Below are 23505 nucleotides of genomic sequence, written 5' to 3'. Positions count from 1 at the left end.
CAATAGTGCAGCCCTTCGTGTTACTATAAACTTCAAATGATGCAACAGTGTTTTCTCTTTTGCAGGATCAGATAGATATATATACATACATACATATATATATATATATATATATTCGTTTTCAGATTCTTTTCCATTATAGGTTATTACAAGATATTGAATATAGTTCTCTGTGCTATATAGTAAGTCTTTGTTGTTTATTTTATATAAAGTAGTGTGAATCTGTTAATTCAGCATGGATGGACCTAGAGAATATCATACTAAGTGAAGTAAGTCAGGCAGAGAAAGACAAATACCATATGACACCACTTATATGTGGAATCTAAAAAAATGATACAAATGAACTTATTTACAAAGCAGAAACAGACTCACAGACATAGAAAACACATTTATGGTTATTTGGAGTCTTAGAATTTCAATTCAGGGAGCACAGATTCCAGCAACCACAGAACAGTGTCCCCTCTGGGAAACAAAAAGCAGGAGTTTTTAAAGGAAAACAGAGAAGCACACTTAGTTTCCAAAAGTTTTTTGTGAAGAGTTGTGACTGGAAGGTATGTATTCTTTTTTTTTTTTCCTGTTACAATTTATTGACTCATCAAGTGTGTTTCACTTGTTATCAGTAAAGGCACACTTCTGCACAGTTCCGCCGGATGCCTTCCTAAACAGAGAGCTTCTTCTTTTTTTTTTTTTTTAAGTCAGCAGGGTCAGCACAGTCACAGTGTAACAGGATGGAGCCCTAAAGTTTAAAATGGAGTTCCTGCTGACAGCTCCTTCCAAAACTTTCAGATCTGCAAGATGAAAAAGTTCTAGAGTTCTGTTTCACAACAATGTGAATATGCTTAACAGCAGTGAACTGTACACTTAAAAATGGCTAAGATGGTGAATTTTTTTTAATTTTTATTTTTTGGCCGCACCGCGTGGCTTGCGGGATCTCAGTTCCCCGACCAGGGACTGAACCCAGGCCACGGCAGTGAAAGCCTGGAATCCTAACCACTAGGCCACCAGGGAACTCCCAGTGTTGTGTTTTTCTTGGTCACAATTTTGAAAAATAAATTTAAAAGTAATTAATTTTTTTAAAAGGATTGCCCCAGTGGTGCTAAAAACCAACCAAAGTTGTAAGTCATAAATTTGTCATACCACCACTCCACACAGGTGTGGAGATTTTCTTCTAGGTACACTTTTCAACCAGAACATAGGAACAAGAACACAAAGACTGGATTGCTCTGGGGTTAGAAATGAGCAGGTTAGGTGGAGTAATATTGTGGCGAGGGAGGAAGGAGTTCAAGTTGCTAGCAGAAAAGTAAACCATGTGGTAGTTTTGAGGTCTCTGTGAATCAAGTAAGAAAAGAAAGCACAAAGATGTTGTAGCTTGGACTGTCGACTGAAAAAAAATGTACAACCTAAAAGTTGAGAATTATGTTTTATTCAGCAAACTTACTGAGGACTTAAGCCTGGGATACAGCCACTCAGCAAGCTCTGAGGGACTGTTCCAAAGAGGTAAGGGAGGAGCCTGGATGTATAGGAGTTTTCGGCTGGAAAAAAAATATATATATATAGTTGAACATCAAAAGATTATTGCTAATCATAAAAACACGCATCTCAAGTTAATGATTTTAGTGTTTCCTTGTATGGTAAGGTGCAAGAGATTGGGCTTATTGAAACCATTCCTTTGATATGCATGTTTTTCTCCATCCTGAGTTCCCCTTAGGTCGCACCGTCCTGGTGCCTGCAGTGGCTGATGGCTGTTCGGCCGAAGCATCCTCTGTTTACTGAAATGGCAGGGACATCCTTTGTCCACAGAACCATGTCCTCAGAATTTAGATATTCTAATTCCAAAGAGCGCAATGACTTGATCTAACCCCAACATCTGCTTGTGGGTTTTGTTTGATTCTGTTTCCTATTAATTGAATTTAGAAATGGAATGTATACTGTATACTTGCAAAACCTCAATTCAACACTCTTAGGCAAGCCACTAGGGAAGACGTTACTAGGTGATTGCTTAGTAAGCCTAGAATCAGAACTTGGAAACTTGATTTATCCTTTTTACACTTGATTTGTTCTTCTTAACAGTAGCTCTTTCAACTATGGTAGTGTAAAGGAGGAAATTTTTTTTCCCCTTCTCTTTTCAATTGCTTTCTTCTATGCATCATGTGAGTTTTAAAATATTCTCATGTATGACATGACAGACAGTGTCAACCATGGGGTTCAACACTAGAATAGTATAAAGATAATCTTAGTATAGAGATAATCCCCTGCTATAGGGATAATCGCCTGCTGTGGGATAATCTTGCCAAGGAGACAGTAATATTGGCATCTGCTTAGACATAACTCTCCATTGGATGATGCTTGAATGGGCACTGCCATCGACTGTCTCTGAAGTGGTTTCTCTTCCTTCCTTTCAGCTAAGGTTACCCTACTGCTCTTGTCCTAAACAAGGTGCTAAATAAATGATTCAAATATGTCAATTCCAATCCTGTGTCAATAAAATCCTATCCAGTGTCTTGATTGTTCTTTGGACTATATCCCAATCTCTTTTTGACTTTCCTACTTTACTTCTGCAGAAAGTTAATCACATCTATTAGATATAGATATCACTAGCTTAAGTCTCAGAAGAAAGCCGTTTTTCCCTTTTAGGTAGTGGGGCATGTTTCAAAGCAATCAACAACATCTACTGAGTCCTGCTATGTGCTCAGCACCATGACTGACCTGAACACAAGAGTCAATAAGATCTGACCTCTGCCCTCAGGGAATTCCCTCTAGTTGGAGACCAGGAAGATACACAACTACCTCACCATGTGTTAGGTTTAAGTACTCTACTTGAAACAGATAAAAAATATTATGAGGGCCCAGTGGGAGGAAATGTTCATTTTTTTCTGAAGGAATGTGAGTAAATATCAGAAGAGTAGTGCAATGTATCTTCTGTGATATGTATAATCTTTTTCTTCTCAGCCTTTCTCAACTGCATTTCCAATCTGTAATATAAATTTTAAAATATGACTAATATCTTTGGAGAGGAAAGACAGTATCATCCAGTGGGCTGAACACTAGAAGAGAAATGACATCTGCAAGTTTCTCTATAATTAACAGTTATAGTTTATCAAAATGAACTGCTCGGGCTTCCCTGGTGGCGCAGTGGTTGAGAGTCCACCTGCCGATGCAGGGGACACGGCTTCGTGCCCCAGTCCGGGAAGATCCCACATGCTGTGGAGCGGCTGGGCCCGTGAGCCATGGCCACTGAGCCTGCACGTCCAGAGCCTGTGCTCCGCAACGGGAGAGGCCACAACAGTGAGAGGTCCGTGTACCGCAAAAAAAAAAAAAAAAAAAAATGAACTGCTCATGTCTCCTTAGCAAGTTTTTTTTGTACTGACAAAGTCTGCAGAAGAATAAGATTAAATACACAGCTCACCTCCACCAGGGGTCTCTACTTTGCAACACCTGGGATTTTCCTGGTAATGACATTTATCATTAAATGTGGTAATTTTCCACTCTCTAGGGGTACATCGGTTGGCAAATTTGAAGAGTTTGTTGTTAACCTCTAGTATCTAAGCTGTAGGTGAATATAACAAATCGTTTACTCCAGGATGGTTGTGAAATTGTGATCTATAAGAAGAAATAGGTATTTGGTCTTTGTCCCATTTCTGGCACAGAGCTCCAAAACCCTCGAATTCCTGGAGATAAGAACAATAAAGGTGTCTCTTGTTATGTTAATGCGGTGACTTTTAGAAAGTACCTAAGGATGGGGGCTGGTTGCCAAGAGTACCAGGCATGAAAATTAGGGGTTGGAACTTTCAGTTAGAGTTGATATGATCAACCCTATTTGAACCAATCCCCAATGGCCAATGATATAATCAATCATGCCTACGTAGTAAAGCCTCCATGAAAACGCCAAAGGACAGACTTCAGAGAGCTTCCAGTTTTGTGAACTTGTGGAGATTTGGGGAGGGTGGTGCACTCGCACTGAGAGAAGACATGGAAGTGTTGTGCCCTTTCCCCATGCCTTGCCCTATGCATCTCTTCTATCTGGCTGTTCCTGAGTCATATCCTTTTATAAAAAGCCAGTGATCTCGTAAGTAAAATGTTTCCCTGAGTTCTGTGAGCCTCTCCAACAAATTAATTGACCGAAGGAGGGGGTTGTTGGAACCTCTAATTTATATAGCCCATAGGTCAGGAGCACAGGTGATAACCTGGCATTTGAAATGGGGGTAGGGAGCTAGTCTTGTAGGACTGAGCCCTTGACCTGTAGTGTCAGAGTTGAGTTGAATTGTAGGAAACCCAGCTGGTGTTTGAGAATTGCCTTTTGAGGTGGAGAAGACCCCACATTCACACACATCAGAATTGTGACCAATGGTTTTCTTTCTTCTTTTAAAGGCCCAACATGCAGCAAAAATAGGAGCCGATGGCATCGCTGTCATTGCACCTTTCTTTCTCAAGCCATGGAACAAAGGTAGGTAGATAGGTCAAAACGCACAGTGCTGTACATGGTCCGCTTCTTTATGCCTTCATTCCAAATGGTTGTATTTAACTCATGAAAGTAAAGTATTATGGACTGGAGGCATGAAGTTGCAATGGTACAGTAGTTCTCCGGAATATTCAGCCTCCCTGGACCCATAAAAGAGAAGAAAAGACTCCATTAAAGGACTTCAGCTCTTTTGTCAAGTAATCTGAGTAGGTCATCCACCAAGCCCTGGGTCAACCTACAGGTGCCTGTGTTTGGGTCAGGTGTCCACTTCTGGCCAATCAGTTGCATAGAGTGTCAGAGTCACATGGCAAAGCATGAGACCATTGTTCTCAACAAAAGAGGAATATAAGTAATGGGCATTTTGAGACTACATGTACTATTCAAATTTGAGTAAGTGATGAATTTCAAAAGAGGTTTCACAGAAATATCCATTGTCTTCCAAAATATCTAATTATTGTTTTCACTATGGAAACTATTTGTGGTTTCCAGGTATACTGAGTCTTTTTAATCCTTTTGATTAGCAAAAATGCAGGACAAATTTTAAAAGGATTAAAAACAGACAAAATGTTATTCGCATGCACGATTAAACAAATCCATAGCTAAATGTATAACAGGTCAAAATTGTCATGAAATATTACCTGTTATCAGTAAAATAGTCGTTAATATTGGTAAGTAATTTAAATACTGCTATTTGGGAAATTTAGAATGAACATTTTTAAAGTTTTTTTCAGATGGTTTTAAACCATTTTGCATAAGACAAATGAAAAATAACAATACACAATAATTTTGTCAAAATATTTATTATCACAGTATTCAAATGTGTTCATAAGCTTCTCTCCCACTATTCAGTGGCCCCCAGATGTAAGCAATTCTGCTGGATTTATTTATCATCTGTAGTAATGTTGCTGCTGAAGCTCAAATTGGATGATGTAGAAAATCCCAATTCCTCAGTAAACCAGAGTGAACTGTCTTCCGATATATCTGAATTTCTCTCCAAAAGGGAAAGGTACCAAACTCTGGTTGAGATGTGCCACTACTTTTATGACTTCCCATTTTGAGCAGATGTTGTTTATCTTTTTGTTGTAGAATTTACTGTTACAACTTTATTCTGATCTTAATGCAAAGTCTTTGCTGTTCACTGACCACACTTACCCTTTTGGGTAAGAGGAAAAGGATCCTGCCTGATGGGCTTCTGATTTTTGTAAGAGTATTTCATGAGCTTCTCTTAATATGTGGGAAGATTTGCACCAGTTTTTTAATAGCTCTTTAGTATGGTAGGAAACTGATCCTCTTATTTTGGCCTTTCTACAGAGAGGAAAATAAAACTTTGAATAAAGTGAATTGCAAAGACATTGCAGTAGCAGTCTCAGAGATGGTAAGAGTGTCAAGAATTTTTGGCTTCCAAAAAGGATGGTTGCATTTCATTAGACGGTTCTTTGTTTTTTTGTTTTTTTTTTGGCTGCGCGGCCTGTGGGATCTTAGTTCCCCGACCAGGGATCAAACCCATGCTCCCTACGTTGGAAGCGTGGAGTCTTAACCACTGGACTGACAGGGAAGTCCCAAGGTTCAGTTTTTACTGGCGAAAGCCAGTGTTTTACACTTGTTCACACCATGACTTTTCCTGCTGTTCTTTCAGATGTCCTGATTAATTTCCTAAAGGAGGTGGCCGCTGCTGCCCCTGCACTGCCGTTTTACTACTATCACATTCCTGCTTTGACAGGGGTAAAGAGTAAGTACTGCTTCTTTTCATGTTTCTTCACCTTCACCTCTTACATCGTATCCTATTTCACTAAGAAACCCCGGCTCCACCCCACCTCACCCTGTGTCACGAAAGCATAAGACTGTTGACTAGATGGTTCCAACAGCTCCAAAATAAGTCACTCTTATCAAAAATAAGTCAGCCCTTATCAATCATTGACACCACCTTATAATGGAAGATTTTTAAGTATGAAAGACGAGTTGACCCCTACGTACTTGTAGCAGACAACTTGTGTCTGTCACACACACCTCTCCGTCTTATGTGGGAAGACATAGCCTGTAAGCCCCACTAAGACAGGGATTGGGTCTACTTTGTACCCTACTGTGTTCTCAGCACCTGGCACACAGGAAGGTACTGCGATCTCTTCTCACTTTTCTTTTAGGTTTTCTTTTATCATTATCATACTTCTCCAGCAAGAAGATTGTTACAGTTAGATGAAATTTATTAGGTTGTTTTTAAAATGCCATTCCTTTCTAACTTCCTTAGAAGAAAAAATAGAAGTTGTGCTTTATAAATATCCATCTATTGTCTTCAAGGAACAGAAGATTTAGGGTTACAATTTGATAAGTACAGAGGAACTAGGAGGCAAGGGCCAGTGATTATGTTCAATATGTTCAATCTGCAGCCAGTTGCAGCTGAGAGCAGCCCCTGGCAGCTCAGTGCAGATGTGTGGCGCTAGATGAGATGTCCTCTGTTATTTTCTGGGGGTGTACCGGTGAATGAGACATTTATTGTTTTGAACAGTTCGTGCTGAGGAGTTGTTGGATGGAATTCAGGATAAGATCCCCACCTTCCAAGGGCTGAAATTCAGTGACACAGATCTCTTAGACTTCGGGCAATGTGTTGATCAGAATCGCCAGCAACAGTTTGCTTTCCTTTTTGGGGTGGATGAGGTAAGTTTCCCCCTGGCATATCCCAGCGGGTTAGTTTCCCTCTGCAACAATTGATGTAGCCACTTATATAGTAGCATCTTTTTCTCTTCTCTTTTTCATCAAAGTTAACACTCTCTGTCTGTTTCTGATCAGCAACTGTTGAGTGCTCTGGTGATGGGAGCAACTGGAGCAGTGGGCAGGTAAGCAGGACTCATTTTTCCCAATGCTTATTAGTGTAAAATCCCCCACAGAGGCAGTCATCACCTGCGCAGTTGTATTTCTTGCAAGTACACCTTTTCTGATAGAAATTGCCTTTCTTTGCCACATTCTCTTAGTGAAAAGGAATGAACTAGGGCTTAGCACTTTGTTAGCGACTCAGTCACTCTTATAAGAAGCATCTGTTGCAGTTAGGGGTGAGGCACAGAAGCTGAGAGCATGCACAGAACTTCTTTATCAGAAATTATTTGGTTACAAATAACAGAAAGCCATTCAAACTAGCTTATGTGAAAGAAGGTAAGTTATTATAAAATACTGGGAAATTTCATAAAACCCAAGGGGAGGAGGTGCAGTGAGGTCTCAGAGAAGATGAGAACCTAAAACTGCAAAGCTCTCAACAGCCAAGGCAGACTGTTCTCCACCTGTGGTCCTTTGGACATCCCTTTATTTGCCTTTCTCTCCAGATGGGCTTTCTCTGCTTCAGCATGCATGTGGCCAGTCATGGGGCCCAAATGGGGCATCTCAGGATATCACTGGATAGCACTGCCAAGTCAGGTGTCCATGTAAGGTCCAGTCAGCTGCAGCTAGGAAGGTAGAATCAGTGGCCTGATGTCTACTCAGCAGAAGGCCTAGGGACGTTCAATTTGGCATGTCCACTGCACATGTTAACCTAGTTCAGTAGCAGTGTGCCTGCAAGCAGATTGACTGAACTATTTACATTAACTGAAAGTGTATTTCCTCCCTGTGGGAAAAGTACAGGGGAAGCAAAGTAATGCTCATAGCATATCTCGGTGAGCATGGCTTTGACGAAGAGTAGTTGGGTTGGATGTAATGGTAAGTAATGGTTTGTTCACTGAGCCAGGATGCCTGCAACATCCATCATCACTACAGGCCATTTCCTCCAAGGAACCCTGAATGCCTGGATCTGCTGACCTTGGAAATTCTTTTTTTTTTTTTTTTTTCTGGCCCCCATACTAGGCATTTTTATTCTGTCAACAGAATCTGAAAGTGAAGTACATTTGATTACACTTCACTTCTCCTTAATTATGATCACATTCCTCTCTAAATGAGGATACATCTGAGACCCCTGGGATTCAAATTAGAGTATTCTGAAACCCTTTAGACATTCATGCATATATCGCGACTTTGGGTGTTTCACATCTGCAGGTAACTTATCTCAATGATTATATTTTATTCTTCCCTACTTTTTTACGAGAAGATAATGTGAACTTCACGTTCTCAGAATGCCTTGTATTGACTCCAGGGACTACACTTATGAAGTACCAACAATATTCTGTTCCTGGTACACCAAGATGAAACTCTTTTCTGATCCTGAGTTACTGTAGGAGAAGTCATTAGAAACTGGGGAAACATCTTTGTTCTGAATTTCTAGAACCTTCTGCCTTGCTGGTTTCTCTAAGAACGCAGTGATTAGTCTAAGATATTTGTCTTTATTGGTAGAGTTAGAGATTCTTTTTTAAGTCAGCAAGAACATTTTATGATATCAAATAACATTCTCATCTCCATTTTTTCTGAAATGTAATAGAATAAGCAGTATGAAGGGATGGCAAGCTTCTCGACAACTCTGTTGCCCTTCTTTGAGACATAGTTTCTTCACAGCAAAATGGAAACCACACCTACCTCACAGGGCTCTGAGAGGATTAGACATGGTTTATGTCAGGCACCTGGAATACAACAGTCAATAAATGGTCCTTGTATTATTATTATCCGTATTAATATTATTACTAGAAACTAGTCTCTGGGTAACATATAACTTGGCAAAGAATTTAGGTAATCTGCTAGTATTTGCCCCTTTTACTGTGGTGCTACATTCACCCAGTTCCTCAGCATAGGGTTTTTGGGACCCACCTCAGATACTACATTTTTTTTTTTTAATTTTTATTTATTTATTTTTGGCTGTGTTGGGTCTTCGTTGCTGTGCGAGGGCTTTCTCTAGTTGCGGCGAGCAGGGCCCACTCTTCATCGCGGTGCGCGGGCCTCTCACTATCGCGGCCTCTCTTGTCGCGGAGCACAAGCTCCAGACGCGCACGCTCAGCAGTTGTGGCTCACGGGCCCAGTTGCTCCGCGGCATGTGGGATCTTCCCAGACCAGGGCTCGAACCCGTGTCCTCTGCATTGGCAGGCAGACTCTCAACCACTGCGCCACCAGGGAAGCCCTCAGATACTACATTTTATCCACAGTTCTTACCTAGCATTGCACCTCTGTGTGCGCCCTGGGCCAGGTGTTGCCCTCAATCACTCCTTGCCAAATACACCTCTGTCTTTCACTTTTTTTCTAACTTTACCCTTTTCCTATTTTTCTCCCTTTTCTTTATTCCTTTTGGTGTTCTCTGCGTCCTCTGCACTGCTTAGTGTTGCTGGAAAACTCAGAACTGAAGACACCTGATCCTTTAATAGATTAGGGCCTAAAAATAGACTTCTGGAAGGCTTGGTAGATTTTTCCCTTTTGAGCATTAGAGGGGTTTGAGGAGCTGGACCTTCTCGCTAAGTTATTGATCCTGAAGATGTGCTGTTTTCTTTCCAGTACCTATAACTACCTGGGAAAAAAGACAAACCAGATGTTGGAGGCTTTTGAACGGAAGGACTTCTCCTCGGCCCTGAACCATCAGGTAAGCTTTCTTTTCCCTTCATATAAATCATAGCCTTTTTTCTTTCCCACTTGAGAATTCTTATTTTCTCTCATCAGCATTCCTACCACACCTGCCCTCCTTAAGATTGCCTAGCTGCTTCTTTCTGTATTTTCCTTCTTTTTCTTACTTTTTCTTGTTTAAAACCAAACGTGTGCCCATTATCCATGTTTCCTGCATGTCTCATCAGGACAGGCCCTACACAGGAATGACTCCTTTCTGTTCCTCCTAGAAATGATCTTATTTTTAGTCTACATTCAAAGTATTTTTATGACTGTGAAATAATGGTGATAGATTTTTGGGGAAATGACCACATGCCATCCCCTTGAGAACTTCACACCTGAGTCACCAGAGTATATAAGGAAGCTATGAGGCTGGTGATCTACAAAGGGGAGACTTAATCCAAAGTCAGAGCAGGTCAGTCCTCTTTGCCCTGGAAATGTGCTGAGAACTGAAAACATTCACCAGGCAGGAAACAAGAGCTGAATAGATGATCCAAAAGGAGACACTGGCTTTGAAACAGGAAGAGAAAAGCAGCAGGATCTGAAGTGTTCCAGGGAAGACCCCTGGGGGAAATGGTGGCTGCTGTTAATGTTACAGGGAGGACAGCCTAGCTGTCCAGAGAAGGAAGAGCCTCACCGAAGGGTAGAACCAGCCCTACAGCTGGTAGTGTGTATACGTTAGGTAAACAGAATAAGGTGGAAAGAAATAGGGTAGGCACTACAGAGAAACTTCTGGAGGCCGAGAGGCCCAGGAACTTTCAGGATCATAAAAGTGACTGAGAGGAGTGTCCCAAGAAAATGACTGAGAATGAAAGGCATAAGCAAGATCAGAGCAGGTGGTCAGTCCCAGTAAGTTTAGATAAGGGATCTTTTGAACAGGACAGGGCACCATCAGGGCAATCAGAAATTACAGAGCAGAAGTCGCAAAGCATCCTGGAGGTTTGAGGGAGTGACCTGAGCTCCAACCAAGAAGAGAACAGGAGGAAGCAGTTGCCAGCAGTGATTAAATACATCCCTACCCTTTAACCCTGAACACTGAGCAAGCCTAAATCTACTTCCTACTTAACTTAAAGTTTAAATAGCTTATTTAATATTCACCTTTATTCAGCCCCAGACCAGGTGAAGCTGAAAGCAGGAACAGCGTAAGGACTTAGGAAGCTATGTCAACTAGATTAAACATTGGCAAGACTTTGGTTTAAATTAAGATATGAAGTCTGAATTGGGCGGACTCTGCCATCTCTTTTCTTTTTTCTCAATTAGTTTTATTTATTTATTTATTTATCTTTGGCTGCCTTGGGTTTTCGTTGCTGTGCGTGGGCTTTCTCTAGTTGTGACAAGCGGGGGCTACTCTTTATTGCAGTGCGCGGGCTTCTCATCGCGGGGGCTTCTCTTGTTGCGGAGCACGGGCTCTAGGCACGCGGGCTTCAGTAGCTGTGCCATACGGGTTCAGTAGTTGTGGCTCGCGGGCTCTAGAGCGCAGGCTCGGTAGTTGTGGTGCACGGACTTCGTTGCTCTGCGGCACGTGGGATCTTCCCGGACCAGGGCTTGAGTCCGTGTCCCTTGCATTGGCAGGTGGATTATTAACCACTGCGCCACCAGGGAAGTCCCTGCCATCTCTTTTCATGTATGATTTTCTTTTTCCTAAATTTCCCAGAAAAAATTATTTCTGAAAATTTCAACCTGTTCTGAGCTGAATGATGTGAAAATCGTAGGATGGAGTAAACTGTGAAACAGCTCTGATACAGAACCTTTCCACTTAGTGGTTTCTTTTATTGGCTGATTCAATTTCCATCTCTTTTTCTTTTTTTTCTTTTAGTCCTACTCAAATAAATCATCTCACCCAAAACAGTATTGGTAAGCAGTTTAGTTTACCACATTCTGTTTTTTCTTACAGAAAGCAAGTGTGAGCAGGTCTCATTTACTCACTTATTAATATACCATGGGCTGAACTGAATATATAATTTCAATAAAACTGGTCTCTGCCCTAAAGGAGTTTGCAGTCAAGTGAAGAAACAGATAAATAAAAAGTTAGGGCTAAACTTACTCATTCTCATGGACTTTATTTTTGGCTGTGTTGGTCTTCGTTGTGGCGGCGAGCGGGAGCTACTCTTCATTGTAGTGCACGGGCTTCTCACTGCAGCGGCTTCTCTTGTTGCAGAGCACGGGCTCTAGGCGTGTGGGCTTCAGTAGTTGTGGCACATGGGCTCAGTAGTTGTGGTGCACGGGCTTAGTTGCTCCGTGGCATGTGGGATCTTCCCGGACCAGGGCTCGAACCCGTGTCCCCTTCAGTGACAGGCAGATTCTTAACCACTGTGCCACCAGGGAAGTCCATCATTCTCATGGCCTTAAATGCCATGTTATATTTACAAAGTGAGATGACACATGTACAGAGATATTCCTTATAGCATTGTTTATACTAGCAAAAGATAGAAACAGCCCAAATATCCACCCATAAGGAAATGGTTAAATACATTATGTTTGAGTTATTTAATGGAATTATATACAGCCCTTTAGAAGGATGAGATACTTTTATATGCACACATCTGGAGAGATCTCCATGATACATTAAGTTTAAAAAAAGCAACAAAGTAGAGACTTCTGAATGTAATGTGCCATACTTTGTGTGTTAGGGAAGAAAAGAACATGTGCATTTCTGTTTGTAAGGCTTGATACCAAAATTTTATTCTGCATTGACTTTTTTATTACTAGTGTACAATTGATTAAAACAGCATAAAAGTAAAATGTTATTGAAAATGCATCTCTTGATGAGATGAATGAGAATCTTTTTTTTTAAGAATTGCTTCATGAATTTGTGGATGAATATTCTTTAATGCTAGGATGAGTTAAAGTTCAGCATCAATACTATTTCTGTTTTTTGCTTTTATAGAAATAAGTGCTGTGATACCCTGTTTATATATATTAGTAGATAAGAATGGAAGAAACTTTGGTATAGCAATGTCACTCAGTTCTTCGAGCAGTTTTTGAGTCATATGCTTGATCATTTAATGATTTTCAACTGACAACCTGAATCACAACATTAAAAGCAAAGTTGAAAGGAAAAAATTGAAAACCCTATGATTCTTTAGAGGACTTGTTATCCATTAATTAAAGGACTCACTCTGTCAGCTCTCTTTGTGGATGCCAATGCCAACATTTTGATTTGCTCCTTTATTTGGTTCCCAGAGGTGTCCCAAGGCAGTGATATAAGAGGTATGTCTTTATTTTTTCAAATGTAGGAGAAGGACTGTGAGCAGGGAAATATAAAAGGACAAGCTACACCTCCATTATGTGCAACTTCTTATTCTGATCAATTTTAGAAATAGCACTTACGTAAGTTGAGGGTCTAGAAATGGCCATAAATCTTAGCCTTGACCAAGTGCCCCTGAGGTATCTTGGAAAGTACCCTAGAGGTTAGAGTACCCCAGTTTGGAAACTGCACTAGCTGATAAGTTTACCTCTGTAACCTAGGTGGGTAAAGGTTGCCTTCCCCATCCTAACTCTCTATTGTACAATTCCTTCATTGGAGCTTCTTTTCTTCATGGGCTCATTTCATAAAAGCTTATATATATGAAAAGATCCTACCTTATCCTGGGTAGATCTCAGTCATCCTCACGTGTCTGTTCTCCACTCCAACAGACCCTCAGAAAACTAAGGTGTGTGGACTTTTTAGTTTGGGGTTTCTGCAATTTGACCTCTAAATTCTTTAAATTATCACAGTTTAGTAATTACTGACTATAGATTTGTTTGTTCCTTTCCAGTTTTGTATTCAGAGATTTATCAACTTTGTGGTCAAACTAGGTAAGTTTCCCGCTTTGTCTCCTACTGGAGAGTGTAAAGGAAATAGACTTTCTCTGAGCGTTTCAGAGAAGGTGATGAGGGACTTTCATCACTTTCTCTGAGGGTTCAACAAGAACACCTTTTAATCAGCTACAAGCAAAGTTTTATTCCTAATACTAACTTTCTGGGCCAATCCTATAAAATGGTGAAGTAAACCTAGTTGGAAGGTCTTGGCAACCTTCTACAAATCTCTCTCCTCCATCTTAGCACTTTGTTCACCTCCCCACTCTGCTCACACACCATTTTTTTAACCCCTTCTCTCCTACACCATCAACACTCCCTCCCTTTACTTGCCTCTGCTCACTAAAATTCTACTACCACACTATAGCTGATGTAAGCCTAAGTGTTTAGAGGAAGGCAGTTTGAATACAGATCTTACTAAACTGTGAATGACTGACAGCTCTCCCAAGAGTATCTGCAATTTTAAAAGAGTTTATTAACACAAGTAAGCTTAAATGGATGGAGGTTTGAATAATATGACAATGTAAAGTTTGAGGGAAATACAGTGAATTTGAGTAGAGAAACCTCTCCACAGTCTCCTAAGTCTTATCCCATAACAAATGATAAATGCCACTATTCACTCCACTTCCGCAAGAGACTGGCCCTTCCTGAGGACCTGGGTCAAGTCCAGGAAAAGTTTTAGGTTTATTCTTGGCAGACCTCCTACCTTCCTTTCAGAGCCTTTCTGCCTCTTCCTGGCAACCCCTCCCAAGCCCTAAGCACCTATTATGTACTGTGCCCCTCATTCTCACAGGGTTTTCAGCCAACTCTTTATCCTTCAAAGACAATGCTTCCCATTTGCTTTTCCACTTTGATGATTTTTGTCCTATTTGTGTACCACCAGTACTATTATTACCTAATATCATTCCCTTGTCCCAAGCAATACTTCTCACAAAATCGTGGGTTTAGCATATGTTCCTAAAATGCATTAAAGTAGATTTTGAACTACTACTAGTTCTATAGTTTTTTAAAGAACTAAAAGTTTACCTGTACGTGTAAGATCACTTTGCATACCAGCAGTGATTCTGCAGTAGTTTTGTGAAGTATAGCTGTAAGGTATTAGCTGAAAGGATTTACTCTTTTGCCAGATTTTTGGCATTTTAAAAGAGGCCTCTTGAAGACAGTTTTTATGATCTAAAAGAACATATCTTTAAAGAGCTCGTTTCAGACTTCCTTGGGGGTTGGAGTTTTCATGGTTTAGTCAAAGAAAGACTTTTTTTTTTCTTTCAGTTTTTTTGAGATAAAACTGACATGCGGCACTGTATAACCCTGTTTCTGTTTTATTATGTTTGTTCATTTTTTGTTTTTTAGATTCCACATATAAGTGAAATCATACAGTATTTGTCTTTTTCTGTCTGACTTATTTCACTTAGCATAATACCCTCTAGGTCCATCTGTGTTGTCACAAACAGCAAGATTTCATTTTTTTATGGCTGAGTAATATTCCATTGTATATAAGAGAGACTTAATCTTAGTAAACATGATAAAGCCTTATCATGAAGGTAGCTCTCAGTCTTCCACCATTCATAATAAGCCTAGGAGGGCCATTTTGCATTTAGCAAAATATATTCTATATATTTAGGCAAGCTAGTATTTTTCTTCCCAATGCTCAATTGTTACTGTAACCAAATTACCTTAGTAAAAGAAAGTTACTTCTCATACCTTTGATCCGAGAGCAATAGCCAGTTAAGAAAACAAATATCTTCCTGTGCTATATTCTGGATTACTTCCTTAGATCTACCTTCAAAATCACTAATTCTATCTTTAGCTATGTTTTCGACTGGTTAGTTTTACTGATTATATATTTTTAATTTCCAGCATTTCTTTTTGGCTTTTTCTTCCAGATCTTCCTGTTCTTTATTTATATGCCCTTCTCTTAGCCTATGGCTTCTATTCTTACGTTTATCTCTGTGAAGCCTCTTTCAGAATTTTGTATCATCTTTTCTCAGGATGTAAAATTTGTCAGTTGTGCATTTGCTGTCTCTCATGCAGCTTCTTTTTCCTTGTGTGCTTTGTAATTTTTAACTCTGATTTCATCTTCAGAGACAGCTGTTTTCTGGAGAATCCATCGTACTCTAGGTTGTGAGTTGTCCCATCAAATGATTTTACATTTGCCTCTGCTAGGACACTATAGTTTCATCAGTTCTAACCAGTCTTTAGGTATATTTCTTAGTATGGTTCCTGTACCAAGCACAGAATGCAAATACGGATCCAGCATTCATCTATGGCACAGTCTTGGGATTTCATTTATATGATTTTTTTCCTTCCACACCCTGGCAGAAGTCATGCTTCCTTGCCTCTCATACCAGTGGGCCAGTTTTTTTTTTCTATTTCTTTTCATAGAAGGCTGGCTACCAGTTTTATATGGGGAGTTTAATTCCAGCTCTTTGCTGTGTACAGACTCAAGGCTTCATCTTGCATTCCTGCCCTAGTCTAAAACAGCAGCATTGAGTCATAAACTACCTTAAATAGTGCATTTCTCAGGTACTTCTTAGATTTGTTTGAACTAAATTGTGACCTAGTGACCAAGTCCTACATCATTCAATCCACAACAGTGTATCCCTGAATCAGATTATCCTCATGGACCACTGGCTTCAGCAACTCCTTACTACTCTGACCTCTTTATTCCTGATACTTCTCGTTCCTCCTTCTTGCTTCTGAGGTTGACTTTGAGTCTCACTTTGTTTTGTTTTACAGTTTGTCAATTTGTTCAAAAGTTTCCAGCATTTCTATATGTTTAAAGCAGGAATAGGGATTTCCTACATCTGCTCAGTCTGCCATATTGACAAGAAATGTTCCCATCTTTTAGTTCCACTTTATCCTGTTATAGTAATCACTGTAAGAATATGATCTCTTCTTTCGAGTGTTTGTGGCAAAGTGGACAGTGCCAGCCATGTTTCCTCATTTATATTTTCCTGTCTAGGTTTTGGAGTGTCGCAGACCAAAGCCATCATGACTCTTGTCTCTGGGATTCCAATGGGCCCACCCCGGCTTCCACTACAGAAAGCCTCTAGGGAATTTACTGATAATGCAGAAGCTAAACTGAAAAGCCTAGATTTCCTTTCTTTCACTGATTTAAAGGATGGAAACTTGGAAGCTTGTAGCTAGTGCCTCTCTATCATATCAGGGTGTGTACGTTGAGATATAATCCACTTTGAGTACTGCATTCATTTCTCAAAAACTTTTTAGATGAGTTTGAACTAAACTTTCCTAGCAAATGAAATCTTGCATCAATCAACAAGTATTTAAATACCTACTATGATCTTTTAAAAGTTTTAATTTATGATGGGGCAAAAACTCTAAAAGGAGTTATGAGCCCTAAGTCATTCAATATGTCACAGAATTTTGGTGGAGAAGTTTTTGCATAAATGGATAATATGGAATCAAGAGGAAAATTGTAATTGATTAATTCCATCTGCCTTTGGGAGCTCCCATTATCTTGATTTCTGGTTGTTAATCCTATTTTAAAGTTTTCTAATTTTAAACCACCATAATGTACTTTCATTTTAATAAATATTCATTTGGAATCTAGGACAACTCTGAGCTATTGCATTTAGGCAGACATGCTAACTTTAATGCCAAATTACAGTGAGACTCAACTATGCACAACTGTTAACAAACCAGTTCACTTGGCTGCTCAGTCTAACTCTAGAATATCTGCTTTCAGATTAATTGCGATGTCGCAGTTTTCCCCAAAAACATTGGGTTAGGTGAAGACTTGCTTCAGTTACTATAACTAAAGGGCCATTAGGGTGGTTTTCACATAACAAAGAAAAGGCCTTCCCCAAAGATGAATTCAAGTCTCTAATTGTTGCTATAGAGAACTTCTCAAAGTTTCAAAGAGCTCTCTGCTCTGGGCACCACAAACTTCCCCTTTCCTCACTGAGAAGAAAGTGTCCCTCAGCAGTGCCCTGAATTATTGGAAATGAAAGCCAGCATCCCTTCTGCCGTGAGCCCAGGGGCTACTTACTGTTATTTCCCAGTCACATTTTCACACAGTCACTTTTCAGTGATAAGAGATTTAGGGAGGACCTAAAGATTTAACTTTAACTTTCTCTACACACCTTCTTTACTTTTTTCTTTTTCTGGACTATATAACTGGCTGCTCAGTCTCCTCTCTAACAAACCCTGGTACCTGCCTTCCAGTGACAAAGTGTACTGATGGTCAATCCTTAGTGATTTTAAACTGGACTATCCAGTCTAATAACTACCTAAGATTTTATTTTGTTTCTTATCTAATTAGTCTGCTCATTGGCAGAGGAAAAGTATTTGAAATTCATATCAGTTTACTCTATTTTTTAATTTTTAAAAATTAAAAAGAAAATGTTTGCAAAATGAGAATTTGAAATGATCAGTGGATTTAATTATCTTTGCTACCCTTCTCTTTATATCTCCTCACTCCTTTTTTGCCCAGGAATAAAACACACTGTTTTCTCCTATTTCTCTCACCTTTAGGAGTAAGGTGTCTGAATTAGAAATTGAACCACGGTGGCTTATGTGAGCTTACATTCTACCTCACTGAAACTTTTCTCTATAGCCGTTAATTTCCTGAAAGAAGAACAGTGAGGTTTTTGTTAGTCTTTGGTTCTGAGGATGTCATATCCCTACTTAATGATACTAAAGCCAAATTAATTTTTCAGTGAAGATAAATATTGGATATCCACTAAGCAATGAACTCCGCTTTTCTTTTTTTTGCTCTTCTGAAATTAGTGCTTGGAGGGCTTTTAACATGATTAATGAGATCTTGTGAACACAAAGTTAGTTAAACAAAATGACCAAGGGCTGAGTTTAGCTCTATGTATTTTAACATCCAACTCCGTAGAAACAAGGGACTTCTCTGGTGGCGCAGCGTTTGGGACTCCATGCTCCCAGTGCGGGGGGCCTGGGTTCAATCCCTGGTCTGGGAACTGGATCCCACATGCATGCCGCAACTAAGGAGGCTGTGAGCCACAAATAAGGAGCTGGCCTGCTGCAACTAAGACCCAGTGCAACCAATCAGGGAAGCACAAAAGAGAAAACCATTCTACAATTTAATACGTACAGTGTCATTAGTGGTTTTTTACAGTTTGCTTTTGATGATAATCTACTGAATTTTTCTGCCAATGACATTTCAGAGTGAAGTTGTCTTCAGGAGTACACTTCCACAGAGAATCAAGAGTATAACAGTCCAATATATTTTACAGGTGATACCTGACAGTTTATGAGTAGCTGCAGATCACTTTTTTCTCCATTTTTTCCCCAAAGTTTTGGATGATGAACAGGAATCATGACTTTCACCACCACTATAGTGCTCATATAGTTTTAGCAGCTTTCAAAATGGAGTCAGGAGAATTCAGGCCAACAAGTTGGCCCAGAACGTATTTCATTTCTTTAGTGGTTCCCTTAGCCATCTGGTTACCTGGATGAGTTTGAACATATGGATGTGCCAGAAGCTCAGGAGTGGATACCCTCTGTTTAGGGTCCCTTAGTAAACAACACTTTAACACATCTTGAAGAAGGTATAAATGGAAAATAGGGAAAGGTGTTTAGCAACGTCACTGGGAAGCCTGTGCAGAGTGCACCTAAATGCAAGTCACATCACACTAATTTGTTTGTGTTGGCCTTCTAGAGGAAGGAAAACCATTAGAAAACTTCCAGGTTTTTTTTTTTTTTTTAAAAAAAGAAAGAAACAAATGAATGTTATACAGCAGTGGGTTGCTAATAATGCCTTTAAACAAAAGTAAAATTTTGGAATATTATGAATTTATTGTTATCTTTGAATTTAGCATTTAATGTCAAAACTACAGTAATGATGTGAAATACCTTATTTATCACAGTACTAAAAGCTGATTTTTAACACCTTTTCCAAAGTGGAAATCTGAGATTAGTTCATTGGAGATGGTTGGAAGGTCAAAGTGATTTCAGGGACTGGTTTTGTTACTGAGTCCAACAGCACCTCTTAGCCAGTGTTATCCATAAGATTTCAGTCCAAGGAGTAGTAGAGAGTTGGGTTCAATATAGTATGAAATGGAAAACAGTATAACATGGTTTTGTGGGAGGCAGGGTTGGCCTTATGCTTCTATGTCTGACCTCAGGCTGTGTGGGTTCAAGTCCCAGCTCCACCACTTACTATCTGTGTGACTACAGTGTTATGTTTTTAAATATAAATTTATTTATTTTATTATTTTATTTCATTTACTTTGGGCTGAGTTGGGGCTTTGTTGCTGCTCGGGAGCTTTCTCTAGTTGTGTCGAGTGGGGGCTACTCTTCATTGCGGTGCACGGGCTTCTCATTGCCTTGGCTTCTCTTGTTGTGGAGCACGGGCTCTAGGCACGCAGGCTCAGTAGTTGTGGCACATGGGCTCAGTAGTCGTGGCTCACAGGCTTAGTTGCTCCGCAGCCTGTGGGATCTTCCTGGACCAGGGCACGAACCCGTGTTCCCTGCATTGGCAGGTGGATTCTTAACCACTGCGCCACCAGGGAAGTCCCTACAACATGTTATTTAACTTCTCAGCCGTTCATTTATCTCATTGATAGCATGAGAATTATAATATCTATCTTCTGGGGTTATTATGAGGATTACACATATGAAGAAGGTCTCAGAATAGTGTCTGGCACATCTTAGGCACAGTGAAGTGTTAGTTATTGTTAGTTTTTATAGCTATCCAAGGCATTCAGTGTATGTTCTTTATACAACAGAGAGAAGCATTACATTGCTGCTAAACCTTTTAACTCAATAGGTGCCAAAATAAAGTCGAAAATGATATGAAACCCAAGAATTGAAATTTGCATTTATTATTACTGGAGTCCAGATCATAGTGCCACCCTCAGATTTTTTCGTAGGTTGGGAATTTCTGACTGTGCTTCTAACAGCAGAGGATGGGGAATGGAAAATATCTGTGGGTTCTTGAATGATCCATGTATCACTATTTGGAACAAACAAAATGAGAGAATGACTTTTGCTAAGTGATTTCAGAGGAACAAGCAGGTCAAAGAGGCATAGATGAAAAGTCATCATCATTGCAAGATTTGAAGTATTTATGTGTGTATGGGATAGGAAGGTATGTGACATGACTTTTTGTTTTAAAAATGACACTCTTGAAGCAGTGTGATGAGTAGATTGGAAGACAGACTGGGAACAGGTAAACCGTTAGGTGGCCTATTGTGATAGGTAACCAATGGTGGAGCCACTAAGGAAGTGGCAGCAGGGATGGAGGGGAGGGAATGGAACGAAAAATATTTAGAAAGAATCAACAGAACCTAGACATGGAAGATACAGTTGGCCCTCTGTATGCACGGGTTCCACATCCAAGGATTCAACCAACTACAGAAGGAAAATATTTAAAAAAAAAAAAAAAATTCCAAAAGGTTCCAAAAAGCAAAACTTGAATATGCCTCATACTGGTAACTATTTACATAACATTTACATTGTAGGTATTATAAGAAATTTAGAGATGATTTAAAGTATACAGGAGGATATCCTATAGGTTATATGCAAACACTATGCCATTTTATTTAAGGAACTTGAGCATCTGTGTATTTTGGTATCTGCAAGGGTCCTGGGACCAATCCCCTGTGGATACTGAGGGACGATTGTACTTGCATTTGTTCTTTATTTCATGTAACAAATCACCCCTAAACTTAGCAGCTTAAACCTGGAAACATTTATGAATTCACACAATTTCTGAGGGTTGGGAACGAGGAGCAGCTTAACTGGGTGGTTGTGGCACAGAGTTTGTCAGAAGGTTGCAGTCAAGCTATCGGTTAGAGCTTTACTCATCTCAAGGTTCAATTGGAGCTGGAGAACCTGCTTCTAGATTCACTTACCTGTAGTTGTGGGCAGGCCTCTGTTCCTTGCTGGCTCTTGGCCAGAGGCTTCAGTTTCTCACAACATTATGGCAGCTTCCTTCGCCCAGAAAGGGAGATCTGAGAGAGAGATCCACGAGAGAGAGAGAGATGGCACACAAGTGAGCTCAAAGTAGAAGCCACAGTCTTTTAAAGCAATCTCAGAAGTAACCTACCATCCCCTTCTGTATGCTATTAGTCAAAAAGGACAACCCTAGGACAATGTAGGATGGGACTACACAGGGAATGAATTCCAGGAGGAGAGGATCATTGTTGGCCATGTTGAAGGTTGCCTACCACAATAATAAAAGAAACAGAATTGACACCCAGGAATCAAAGCCTGTGGGACATCATGTAGAGAGGCCCACCAAGCGTTTATGTATATTGATCTGGAGTTCAAAAGGTTTGGATAGGAGATAGAGGTTTAGAGGGTATCAACACATAGATAGTAGTTGAAACCATGGGAAGAATAAGATTGTCCAGGCAGAGCATATATAGAGTGCTAAGAACAGAAGGCATGATTGGCATTTGGTGTGCTTACAGAGGAAGTTGCATAGGAGTCTGAGATGGACTGATCGGAGACAAGAGAGCAGAGCTGTGCTCGGAGGAACTCCAAAGTCCTCAAATGTGAGGGGTGGTGATGCTCAGAGATTTGCTTCAGGAGTCTTATCCTTAGAGGAGAATGCAAAGCTCAGAGGAAAATGGGCAGCTGGCAAATGTCACCAGTCCCAAAGGGCCAGGGTCTCCCAGCCACCGCTGAAGTCCTCTTTGAAGCGTGGAAAGCCCTGGAACCTCAGCAGTTGGGTACTATGTAGGTTCCATTCCCAACCACCTTGTTGCTCGGGACACAGACCCTAGGGCAGCTCAGAAGCAGCACAACTCACCATCGACTTCCCAAGCTGCAGGGCAGGAGGCTGGAGCTGGAAGACCAGCATCCACCCCACCCCTGGCTCAAGGGAAGGGAAGACTAAACCCAGGGCAGCTGAAGGACCTGCCCAGACCAGGGCCAGTGGTGAGCTGGTAAATGGTTAACAACTGGCTCTGGCAGAGGATGTGGGAGAAAGGGCCCAGACTTGTAGCATTTGCCTATTTCTATGGTTAGATACTCCCACCATGGGATGAGGATCAAGATGGCAGAGTAAGAGGATGTGGAGCTTACCTTCCCCTATAAATACATCAAAAACACATCTACGTGTGGAAAAAGTCTCACAGAAAACTAACCGGAAACTGGCAGAAGAACTCCTGTGCAACTAAGGCTGCAAGAAAGATTCCCATGTAATCAGGTAGTGTTACCGAGTCCAAGCTCGCTCTGCTTGTCGCACGACACGGCAATAAATCGGGAGATGAGGTGCTGAGGCAGACCAAGAAGATGGCTGACTAGTGTCTCAAAAAACCATCTTATCAGGGTCTGGATGCCAGTTTCTTTTATAGAACAGAGAGGGGGAGGAGGTGAGGAAGTAAAGTATAAAGGCCACAAATTTTGCAAATATCCCCTGGAATGGCCAGCCTAGGGGAGGGGATGTGTTAATTTCTTCTTTCTAGCAGCCATTCACAGGTGGACAGGGTCGGGATGTTTCCCTGAACAAAGGCACTTTGTTTTAACATTCAGGCAGAGGGGCAGGGTTCCCTGAGGCAGGCCATTGTATAGATAGTATCCTTTTAGTGAACAATTAGCAACAAAAAGCAAACGTTAAAGTAAAGAAGCAGGGCTTCCCGGGTGGCTCAGCCTGCTGATGCAGGGGACACGGGTTCGTGCCCAGTCCGGGAGGATCCCACATGCTGCGGAGTGGCTAGGCCCATGAGCCATGGCCGCTGAGCCTGTGCATCCGGAGCCTGTGCTCCGCAACGGGAGAGGCCACAAGAGTGAGAGGCCCGTGTACTGCAAAAAAT

General features: G+C 40.7%; 1 protein-coding gene across 3 annotated transcripts in view; it reads left to right on the top strand.

Moving 5' to 3' along the window:
• Positions 1-23505, top strand: part of NPL (N-acetylneuraminate pyruvate lyase) — a 49394-nt gene that overhangs the window by 20052 nt on the left and 5837 nt on the right. The window contains exons 6-12 of one of the 3 annotated variants that reach the window (XM_030849182.3): positions 4369-4444; positions 6096-6188; positions 6963-7111; positions 7244-7290; positions 9851-9935; positions 13714-13753; positions 16716-20490. In XM_030849182.3, coding sequence (XP_030705042.1) covers positions 4369-4444; positions 6096-6188; positions 6963-7111; positions 7244-7290; positions 9851-9935; positions 13714-13753; positions 16716-16900 — 675 coding nt within the window. In that variant the 3' untranslated portion in view covers positions 16901-20490. Of the gene's footprint in view, positions 1-4368; positions 4445-6095; positions 6189-6962; positions 7112-7243; positions 7291-9850; positions 9936-13713; positions 13754-16715; positions 20491-23505 lie in introns of those variants that run through there. The other 2 variants (XM_060295580.2, XM_060295584.2) reach the window with 2 other exon arrangements.

The sequence above is a fragment of the Globicephala melas genome, chromosome 1 (genome assembly GCF_963455315.2).
Source record: "Globicephala melas chromosome 1, mGloMel1.2, whole genome shotgun sequence".
Lineage (NCBI taxonomy): Eukaryota > Metazoa > Chordata > Mammalia > Artiodactyla > Delphinidae > Globicephala > Globicephala melas.
The sequence above is the reverse complement of the archived record's forward strand: the minus strand, read 5'-3'. Positions and strand labels throughout refer to the sequence as shown.